Source organism: Lolium rigidum, chromosome 1 (assembly GCF_022539505.1).
Source record: "Lolium rigidum isolate FL_2022 chromosome 1, APGP_CSIRO_Lrig_0.1, whole genome shotgun sequence".
Taxonomy (NCBI): Eukaryota; Viridiplantae; Streptophyta; class Magnoliopsida; order Poales; family Poaceae; genus Lolium; species Lolium rigidum.
The window spans coordinates 121,006,555-121,017,770 of record NC_061508.1 but is presented as its reverse complement, the minus strand read 5'-3'; the positions used below and the strand labels follow the sequence as shown (position 1 = coordinate 121,017,770).

At 46.1% G+C, this 11,216-nt stretch overlaps 1 protein-coding gene across 1 annotated transcript; it reads right to left on the bottom strand.

The window, feature by feature from the left end:
• Positions 1-2,690: 2,690 nt before the first annotated feature.
• On the bottom strand, positions 2,691-5,780 carry LOC124681339 (vacuolar-processing enzyme beta-isozyme 1-like). Its single transcript, XM_047216273.1, has 9 exons — positions 5,556-5,780; positions 4,842-5,006; positions 4,494-4,650; positions 4,332-4,417; positions 4,037-4,236; positions 3,907-3,955; positions 3,632-3,838; positions 3,187-3,393; positions 2,691-3,106 (listed from the first exon to the last, which is right to left on the bottom strand). The coding sequence occupies exons 1-9, from the start codon at positions 5,766-5,768 to the stop codon at positions 2,924-2,926; spliced, it is 1,467 nt and encodes a 488-aa protein (XP_047072229.1). The 5' UTR covers positions 5,769-5,780; the 3' UTR covers positions 2,691-2,923.
• Positions 5,781-11,216: the final 5,436 nt, after the last annotated feature.

The window sequence follows — 11,216 nt, the reverse complement described above, 5'->3', positions numbered from 1 at the left end:
AGCTCAGCACCACCACCAATCCACAACAGCAGCTCAGCCCCTTACATCACCACCAACCTCCACCACTTCATCACCATTGCTGCTAAACAGCACCACCAAACGCCTCCAAACCCTAACCCATCTATAGATCGGGCTTCCCTCAACTAATACCAACAAAATGGTGAAGTTTTATTGGCTAAATCAGTGGGGATCTACAAAAATGGAGAGGTTTTGGAGCTGTTTTCGTGTGCTGCAGACGAACAGGGAGCAAGGAAGAAGAAATGAGGAAGGAAGAAGAAAGAGAACAACGCGCGGCGGGGAGCGTCTGCGGCGCCGAATAAAAGAAGAGGGCGCGGCACGGGAGCGTCTGGGGCGTCGAAAGCCGTGCCATGCACGGTCGGCCGGCTATCGACCGATCGGCCGGCTACTGGCCGACAAGCGCTGGTCGGCCTGTCCCCCTACGCGCAGACTGCAGTCAGTCAGCTGCTGGCCGATCAGCCCGCTGCTGTCCGGTCGGTCGACTGCTGACCGACCAGATCACACTTTTCAACTTTTTTCAAATCGCGCGCTATTCCTGCACTTAAAAAAATTGTATTATTTAAAAAAAATCGCGTGATTTTGGACGGCGGCGCATTAGTTCCGTTTTTTTCGTTTTTCGTTGGCCGGGTTTCTGGTTAGGTTTTTAACGGTTTTCTTCCCGGTTTATCTGGCTATTTCTTTTCACCGTTTGCTTCTGGTTTTTGTTTCTTTTTTCAGAATTTTTTAACATTTATATTTTGCTCAGTTTCAAAATAAATTTTGCTCCGTTTCTGACTCTGCTCAAATTCAAATTTTACTCCATTTCGAAATTTGTTAAAATTTAAATTTTGCTCCATTTTGAAAAAAATTCAAATTCAATTTTTTCTCCGTTTTGAAATTTGTTAAACTTTAAATTTTGCTCAGGAACCAAATTTTCTCAAATTCAAATTTTGTTCAGATTCAAAATTTGCTCAAGAACTGAATTTGTTCAGATTCGAAAAAAAAATCAGGTGGAGAAGGCCCGTGCGTGGGTAGGGAGGTGGCTCACAGTATCGGTCGCTTTTTCTATCAACCATATAGAAATTAAAAATCATTTTATGTCAGCCATATGCAAAACTCAACAATATTAAAAATACTTATGCTCCCCCTTTCCCTTCGTAAACGCCGCCACCAGTCTAACATCATGTACACTAGGGTAACCAGGATTTCCATCATCATTTTTGAACCCATGATTTTTTATTACAGTATGTTTTTGATTTACATTATCATGATGAAAACACCGAGGTTTTGCATGTCACCTGTGTAACTCATGGAGTCTGTGCATCTCAGTCCATATCAAATCCAAATATAAACAATAAAATAAAAGACCGGGAACGTAAAAGGTTGAGATTGTTGCCACCAAACGAATCGATCAGTAGATCACTGCCACAAAACAAACGCAATTTCACTTTCGTCATCATAAAAATCCCGCTGCAAGTTTGCCGTCATGTATGCCAGGTTAACCAGAATTTCCATCATTATGACCATGAAAACACCGAGGTTTGCACCTATCATGCATGCATCAATATTAACCAGGTGAATAGATATACAAGCCCAGCTCCTACGTATGCAATCTATCCGGCTGCTTCCGACTTGCTTATCGTGAAGGTACGCAAGGCAAGTCCATTTCGAAATCGGCCAATCACATCGCATCGGAAACTATGGTAGGGGGAGTAGAGTAGGTGAGACAGAGATACCATGAAAACACCGATCAATATATTCTGTCCATAGCGGCGAGTGCCGCATGTCCACGCTCACGATAGTGTTTTTCTTACTGAATCAGTCATGCATGTTTTGAATCAGAGAGAAAAAGAATGATACAAAATCATATTTATTCTTTATTTTGTAGAAATATTATTGTAGATGTTATATCTTTAGAAATGTATCCATGTCAAACTTATTAGAATTGTGTAAGAGATGGTGTATTTTGCAACAAAAAGGAAAATGGTAAATGAAAGGAATTGTTTTTTGCATCTGAAAAATTAAATATTTAATAATATTGGTCTATTAAAGATGATGCACTTGCATTTACGAAGGCCACCTTGCTAGTTCTAAGATAAAGACAACCACGAGGTGCGATGAACGAGGAGAGGCCTACTAGTCTAGTGTAATACCTCATGGCTATGGGTGCACCAATGGCTCCACCCTAGAAATAATTGAAGACCAAAAACTTTGGCAAGAATTACTCCCATGTTATTATTGCCTTTTTTTTACCCTGGACTGTGACGCAATAGCCCCACAACAAAATTTATTTCATCAACAAGGTTAGATGTACAAAAAAGGAGAAAAAGTAGTGGACCTACCTATGTACAAGAATACTAGCTTAAGGAAGGGACGCAATCCAATCCTTGAAGCCATCAAGATGCTTAGCTTTATTTCTATGCCTAAGAAGATATATGTCATGAGCAAAGTTGCACTTCCACCTTGCAAAGGTAGGCCTCTTCTGTCTGAAGATTTTAGCATTATGAAGAACCAAATGTGCTAACTAGCGGTGATCATAACCTCCATGAAGAAGGGGTGCCGAAAATTGTATTTGCCCACCTGTAGGACGATCACTGCCTTACACTACTATGGGTCATCAATTTTGTGCACTAATATCGACCCACGTGTTGATTGGTACCAAATCAGAGGGCACTGTCATGCAACAATATTCATAGACTTTTCCCATGATCATTGCCTTTCAATTGATTGCAGTCAAACTTGATTTACACAGGCAAGACCATGAACTACTGATTAACCCAACACATATACAAGAGATCGACGCACTGTTGGGTGGTTTCTTGTATCAATCATATGGTATAATGGACTAATGGTATGTATGTACACCTAGGAGGTCTAGGAACCTCTGGAGCATTCGCTGTTGCTCCCGTGTACTGCAGCGAGCGGATCAGGCGCTGTGGCCTAGAACCAGCGGGTTCCACTTCGCCGAGCTGTACCCGTCGCAAGCGCTGACGCTTGCTTCCTTCATCTCGGCCTCGGAGACGCCGTTGTTGCAGAGGTTTGCGAACGCCCTCATGTGTTTCATGCCATACTGGGTAAGTGATCCGCAGTGGGACTCGAAAACGCGCACCTGACAAATAAGGAACGTGGATGTAGAAGCAACATCAGAAACTCTAAGGGATTGAAATAAGGAACTAGTATTACACTTACCATCCTCTTCAAACAATCCCAGTCGTCGACTACTGGTTGGCCGGAGCTTCGAGGAGCCTGAAGCACTGAAGGCCCATTTTCAAATCCAAACACAAGCTTCCCAATGAAATCGATACTGTTGTCGAGGTGCTTCCTGTGTGCCACGGTTTCTTTGATCTTCTTCAGAACCCGCAGCTTCTCTTCCGATCCCCTGTCTAGCTGCTCATACTGAAAGCAAGAAGATAACATTAGCATACAAATTTGGCAAAATAGAACACAGGGCAGAAAACAAAGGATTCATGAAAAAAACATAACACAGAAAGATGCATTGTTTCAAGCAGCAAGGCCTGGTTCTACATGTAGCTAGTAACCACAGAAGCAAAGGTCCAAGGTGATGGGTCAGAGAATATACGAACTAGAGAGGAAATAAGGTTAACTGAGACCTAAGAAACAAGTAAAATTTTACCTTCTTCCACATGAAAAGAATGTCTGCATCCCTTTGATTGATTGCACCCGCCAGGCTGGGCAAAGGCGGCCTGTTTGTGTTGTTGACATTTGCAGGATCAAAGCCTTGATAAAGGAAAAGCTTCTCGTCTTTGAATGTCTTGTCACCATACTCCATGACATGAGAACCAGTTAAGTTATTATTTGAGCTTGAGGTTCTCTTTTTAACCTGCCCAGGAAAGCAGTGAATTGATGCCACTAATTAACCAGAATGAAGAAAGTGTACTCGAGACTTACCGTCTCGTACTGATCTTTGATCGCTTCTTTCTTTAGATTGTGAATTTCACTGCAAAGTAGGTTTTATGAGATGTCTGAAAAAATAAGGTACAGAATGCATAGCATGATATATTTCACGATGCTTAATTACCTGTCTTCCATCCAGGATACACTGTAGACGTCACCTAAACAGGTAAGGTATTCCTGAGGAGGTGGTGGATTCATCCCAGGGCAGTATGTTCCCCAGCTACTTTCGACTGCGTTTGCTGCTGTTGTAACATAAATATTGAGATCTTGAGGCATTATACCCTCAAACATACTGCCGCTTTCACACGCTTCAACATATATGATCTGCAAAATTACAGATAAGACTCTAATCAAGAGCACTGTTGCAAAATTACAAGAGTAGTATTGTTTTCCTATGGAAAATAAAAATAACATGATACCATTTTTGAATAGCTCTTGGAAGCATGCTTTTCTCGTAACACCTTAATGAAGTCGCCAGCATAAAGAAATGGATTGTTGGGCATACCTACAAACTTAAGGTTAGCTACGTTTCACAAGTAAATCAGGTAAATGATACGTAATATTTATGTGGGAGTGTGCACCAAGAGAACCAACTCCCCCATGATCCGCGTAATAGATGAAGATGTGATCATTCGGTTTGCTGTTTATCACTTTCCTACTTCCTCCAGTAACCCCAGTTTTGTTGCCCATGAGGACCGCGAAGAAATTGTTAGTAGTGACCTGGTCACCAGTGTAGTCCTGCGATGGATGTTAAAATTGATCAGTCTAGAATACAACAACATGCATTCTGCAGCACGTCAAATACAACAGTACTAAAGCTACCAATCATTCTCCAATTAAAAAGTACAATCGATATTAAGGTCTGGAATCAGAATTACGTGCACACTCTTGTTTGAAACTAAATTAAATGGAACACAGCCAGATAATACCTTGGGAACACCGGCGTAAACATCTTTGCCTTTAGGATGGTTGATGATGACTCCACGTCTTGGGTTCTCATGGTTATTGGCGATGTCGTCGTACATAAACACCACGATGTTCTCCTCCTTCAGCCCTCCCTTCTTCAGAATCTGGTAGGCGTGGCACACATCGGCCTGTCGTGCATCAAGAACACCACAACGTTGAGCAAGCACCCATAGAATTGCTTAGTGATCGAATTTTAACCAAGCACGTCCCATCAATTTTTCATATACAGAGCAGCATTGAGTCGTCATGATCGTAATCTATAAAACAAGTTGCCCCAAATGGCCCTCACCAAAACAAATTTCTTTTCCAGTTATGTGTCTCGCACTACATTTTCCTATGAACTTAGACAGAGCTCATGCCTGCTTTCATAGATGAAAGTAACCCCAGCGGGTCACCAGTTTCAGCTAAGAAACTGAACATGTCTCGAGCTGTTTATAGGAGAAACCAACACACCCCACACATTTGCAGAAACCAGCAGAGATTAACCCTCTGCTGCAGCGAACAAACACTAACAGCGCAACCTGAACCAAAACTAAAGAACTGGAATAAAACGATACTACAGATGAAGCAGCATTTTCAGCCCGACGAGCTCGATGAAAGAACTGAGAAAATATTGGAACAAGTACCTAGTTCGGAAGTAACGAGATTGAAGCATCCAAAGCCGGAGTCTGTCTCACCTGGTGACGGTAGTTGTCGTAGCCGGAGGAGCCCGCAACGAGCACGGCCCACCTGGTGACCCCTTCCTCCGCCGACGGGGCAGGGGCGGGAGCAGCGCCATGCTCATCCTGCGTCGGCAGCCGAATCAGCGGCTCCGCCCTCCCCTCCGCAGCGGCCGCGGCCGCGGCCACCACCAGGAGCGAGAGGAGTCCACAGACCCACCAGCGAGCCATCGCCACCCTCGAGAACAAGTGTCTGTGTTAGAGAGATCGAGGGAGCAAGCAGAGGGCGAAGTGTGATGGTGCCGGTGGGGGACTGGAGCCGCATTTTATAGCCGCGGCGGCGTGCCGGTGGGGGACTGTGGACAGTGGAGGTGCTGCGCGTCGGGTCGTGACGCCGACGAGCCAGTTCGCGGCGCCTCCGTAATCGGATTTGCGTGGCGTGGCTGAAATTCCAATCTTGGTTTGGGATTTGGGAAGGAATACACGCCTAAACTTGCTAAAAAACGCCGCGGTTCCTACCGGATTTCGGCCGTGGCCAGGCGAAATCGCACTCGGCGCCGGCGGTGGCGGTTGGCGTCATGAATTGGCCGACGATATGGCTCCGTAGTTTGCGCAGCCTCCCGGCGACGGAAGAGGAAACGGGAGGAGACTGACGCTACTCCTGCGGAGAAAATGGAGTCTGGCTCCAAAACTAGAGCAAGGTAATTAACCTTCCCACGCTATTATCTCCTCTCAGGCTCTCCACCAAACCGACATTTTTATGCAGAACATAATTAGCCGACTTTGGCCACTGACGGCATCTCCAGCGGGGCGCGACGTGAGCGACCGTTTGCGTTCGCTTTAACCGAAAATACGTTTAGCACCCTCTCCAGCGGCGTGACGAAAGTGACCGGGTCGTTCACGGAGACGCAAACCTGACCCAAATATGCGCCAGGTTTGCGTCTCTGCGGACGCTGCGCGGACGCGCAAAGTGTCCGCTCGCCTCTCCATCGGGCCCACCTGGCAGCGAGCATGCACCGAGGGCACCGCTTCGGCGGTCAGCGCTTCCGTGTCTGCGCCGCAGCCTTCGCCATCAATGGCGCGGCTGCCTGTTCTGCGCGCGCACTGGCGGGCGGCTGGGCTTCTGCGCCGCCTTCAATGGCATCGTATCCCGCGCGCGGCCACCCTTAAAAGTCCACCGGCCGCGTCGCTCCTTCGCCCACACCACACCTCCACTCGCACCACCACCGCCGCGCGCCACGGGGAAAAAACGACTTCGAGGCCTCCGGCAGCGGCACCAAGAAGATCCCGCTCCCGTCACGGCGGGGAGCCGGCGGCCGGCGGCTCGGCCGCGCCGCCGGTGCCCATCCCTCCGGCACTCGCGTGTGAGCCTGATCGGACCGCGGAGATCCGGCGCAGGAGGCGGTATCTGCCGGCGGACCTCCGCACCGATCCAGCGTACGCTATCGACTCGGAGCTTTGGCGTACGTACCTGTCCACGGAGACGGACATGAGACGAAGGGCAGACTTCATGGGCGACAGGGATTATCCCTTCGGCCATGCACCGCCGGCTCGTCGTCAGCAGGCGCCGACGCGTCGTCAGCAGGCGCGGACGCAACGTCAGCAGACGCAGCACAACGACGCCGACGACCGCGAGGACGACGGCGACGATGAAGCCTACGCCGTGTACGACGACGACGACTACGTCGAGGCGCTCGCGTACCATAGCGAGGAGGTGAAGGACGACAGCGACGACTACGTCGCTATCGTCTTCCACGAATGGCAGCAGGCCATGGCGGAGGGCCGGAACTTCGACTTCCCGGACAACATGACGGACGACGAGATGGCGAAGGTCGCCGTCCTCGTCTCCGAGTACGACGCGCCTGTGCAGCCGCCGATGCCACGCTACGCCACCGCCGTCATGCCGCCGATGCCACGCTACGCCACCGCCGTCATGCCGCCGGGCCTGTCGGCGGATGAAGCACTTCGACAGGCGCTCCTGGAGTCGGCGGCGCCTCCGCCACCGCCGCCACAGCCGCAGCACTGGGCGCCTCCACCGCCGCCACAGCCGCAGGCCTGGGCGCCTCCACCGTCGCCGCAGCCGCAGAACTGGGCGCCTCCACCGCCGCCACAGCCGCAGTACTGGGCGCCTCCACCGCCGACACAGCCGCAGTACTGGGCGCCTCAATCGCCGCCACACCCGTAGTACTGGGCGCCTCCACCGCCGCCTCCTCAACCTCGAGCACCGGCGGCGGCGCGCCCGGCGTACGCTCCCCCGGATGGCAACTGGCCTTGGGTCATATCGGAGCTCATCGTGCTCGACAGTGACGAGGAGCAGCACAGCGACGAGGAGCAGTAGGCGTTTAGGTTCATTTTTTATGTTTTAAGTATCTAAATTATGTTTTATGTTTAAAAAAATGATTCATCCTAAAAAATGCGTCGTGCCCCTGGAGCCACCCCCGACGCAAACGGACGCGCGGTCGATTTCGACCAAAAGGATCGACGCAAACGGACGCGCGCGGACACTAAAATGCGTCGCGCCGCTGGAGATGTCCTGAGAGCCAGAAAAGGAGAACATGATCTAATGACGCCTACGGCGACGCATGACGTGAGCCGACTTTGTAGAGAAAACATAGAATGTTCCACGACTTTGGAGGAACAAGGTAGTGTGTGGCAGTGGAAAACGTGAAGACTTTTTTTTTTGAACAAAAACGTGAAGACTTCAGAGGAACAATGTATCCACTTATGTGCTGCAGCTGAATATGTGATAGTTTCACCTCAACCAAAAAGTGGAGATAGACCTACTTGTTATTGTATTTCTATCCGCGTGTGTAGGTGCACACCTTTGTCTGTGTTATCCATCTCTGAATCAGGATATGTGATAGCTCACTATTCTCATTTCTCTTTTCCGTTTCTATCAAAGGAAAAAAAAAATCTGTAGAACACGGATTTTTACCATATGAATATGTAAAATGATAAAATCTGTAGAACACGAATATTAATGGTCGTGTGCGAGGAGGTAACTAAAGTCCAGAGGGGGACCCATGATTTTTTCGAAGACTGGGCGCTGTGTAACACTACTCAATTTTTCCTTGTACAAATATAAGCATCATATTCATATGGTGTAGCCTTTTTTCACAATATTTCCTAATTCATTACGTCACAAGTTGAGAACACATTAAATTTTCACATGTTCGCAAAAAAAATTGGAACTTTGGAACTTTGCAATCCATTCAAATGCCCATATGCACTTATATTAGATATGATAGCAATTAGGAACTTCCAAAAAAAAAAATTAATGAACCCCTGACGATCAACGACAAAATTTGATATATCCAAATGCTCTAAAAAGAGATACTAATGAAATTCCGATGACTGCTTGGCCCGACCATTGCAACCTGGGACTACAGGCGGGTGAAGGATTCACATCTAGTCCCCCACCTCCCTAATCTACATCGGCCATGGTTCCCACATTTGGCTGCTGGTGTGCTGTCATTGCATTTGGGAGTTGGGGCAAGGGTTTCAAACCAGTGAATTTGGTGGATCGGGAGAAGCTGATTCAAGACAAGGAGATCGATTCAACAATCAGAGGCCACGACCACAAACCCATCTAGTGTTCAGCTCTCCTCGTCGGCGATGTTGTCGGTCTCTGCCTCCGGTGGCCTTGGGCCTTGGAGGTGTGGCGTACCACAACCCCTTCCCAGCTAGGAGTTTCCGTTCCTTTTATTAACGGTTTTGCTAGAAATCAGGTGCCTGATTTTTATTAAGTCTAAGTCGATTTATTAGCCATCTGATTTGTCTCGTGATCTGTGCTGATATAGGAAGTGCAAGTGGATTTCAACTGGTATTTCTTAGTTACGCACGAGTTGCAACTCATATTTTCTCAATTACACACGGGTTGCAACTAATATTTTTTTAGTTGCATATAGGTTGCAACTGATATTTTGTCAGTTGCATATGGGTTGCAACTGATATTTTTCTAGTTGCGCATATATTGCAACTTGTATTTTTTCCGGTTGCGCATGGGCTGCAATTGGTATTTTCTCACTTGCGTACTAGTTGCAACTGATATTTTCTCAGTTGCGCGTAAGTTGTAACTAATATTTTTCAGTTGTGCATAAGTTGCAACTAATATTTTTCTCAGTTACATATGCGTTAATATTTTCTTAGTTACGTATGGGTTGCAACTTGTATTTTCTTAGTTACATATGCAAATTGAATAGCTAAGAAATCAACTTAGACTTAATAAAAATCAGTCGCCTGGTATCTAGACGCTCCCTTTTATTAAAGGTTTTTCAGTGTTTTTCACGATGGTGAGCTGGCGGCGCGCTAGTCCTTTAGGATCTTAGCATGATGACTTTCGTCTATCTACTACAACAAGCACTACTACAATAAGCTTTGTCCAGCTTAGGTGATGGAGGAGCGACAAGAGTGGCGAGCCTTCAGCTCGTGCTATTGTCTCTAATCGGTCCAAGTACCTATTTGTTTTTTTTGTTACTTTTTAGGTTATTTGTACTATTGTATGTGATTATTAATGGATCGATAAAATTTTCGTAAAACAAAGCTGTTGGTTCGGCGTTTCAACCTGGTTTATCAGTTCCTTTTGTACTCAATTGTTTGGATCCGAGAGAGTAATAAAATAGATAAATAAATAGAGAAGTACAAAAGTGTTTCTTCAATACGTCCACAGATCTGATTGTTAAAGCTTATTACAAGACGAACCCACGATGTATTGCTGGATGCGGGCTTGAATCCTTTTGCACTCACTTATTTTGGGCTGCCAATGATTTTTTTCAACTAAGATTTTGGACGGAACATCAACTTGCTGGTTTTTTGTTTTTGTTTTTTGAGAACATCAACTTGCTGGGTGCGCTGCCTTTCCTAGACAGTGGCTGGCTGATGGGCTTTCCTTGCGCAAGGCATCGGGCCGCGAATGGAGGCCAAACCTATTTATCGGTCAGCAGCGCGCCTTAATACACTATGCATACGGGGTAGTGATTATGGACGCGGCCCATTAGTTCCGTTTCTTTTCGTTTTTCGTTGGCCGGGTTTCTGGTTAGGTTTTTAACGGTTTTCTTCTCGGTTTATCTGGCTATTTCTTTTCTCAGTTTGCTTCTGGTTTTTATCTATTTTTACAGAATTTTTAAAATTTAGATTTTGTTCCGTTTCAAAATCTACTCAAATTTAAATTTTTCTCTGTTTCTGAATATGCTCAAATTCAAATTTCACTCCGTTTCGAAATTTGTTAAAATTTAAATTTTGCCCATTTTGAAATTTTTCGAATTCAAATTTTGCTTCATTTCAAAATTTGTTAAAATTTAAATTTTGCTCAGGAACCGAATTTTCTCAAATTCAAATTTTGTTTAGATTCAAAATTTGCTCAAGAACCGAATTTGTTCAAATTCGAAAAAAATCATGTGGAGAAGGCCCGTGCGTGGGGCAAGGCCGGTGCGAAATATTTGAGCTATGTAATTCCGGGAGAGTAGGCTTTTGTTAAAGTACTAGGATGCCTCCTAGGCTTTTGTACTAAAATTTAAACTTCTTCTCTATTAATGAAAATGGAAAATCTTTTGTCTTGTTAAAAAAAGCTACTATAACAAAGAACTAACTCTTGGCTGACAAGAAAATAAAGATGGAAAGATTGATGCGAGCGAAAGATGAAGATATTACACAACAACCATCACCATTTACATTATTACA

Coding starts and splice junctions, on each gene's coding strand:
- LOC124681339 (XM_047216273.1), bottom strand. CDS start 5,768: ATGGCTCGCTGGTGGGTCTGTGGACTCCTCTCGCTCCTGGTGGTGGCC. Junction 5,007..5,555: donor ACGACAACTACCGTCACCAG/GTGAGACAGACT, acceptor GATGCACGACAG/GCCGATGTGTGCCACGCCTA. Junction 4,418..4,493: donor TGGGGGAGTTGGTTCTCTTG/GTGCACACTCCC, acceptor TTAAGTTTGTAG/GTATGCCCAACAATCCATTT.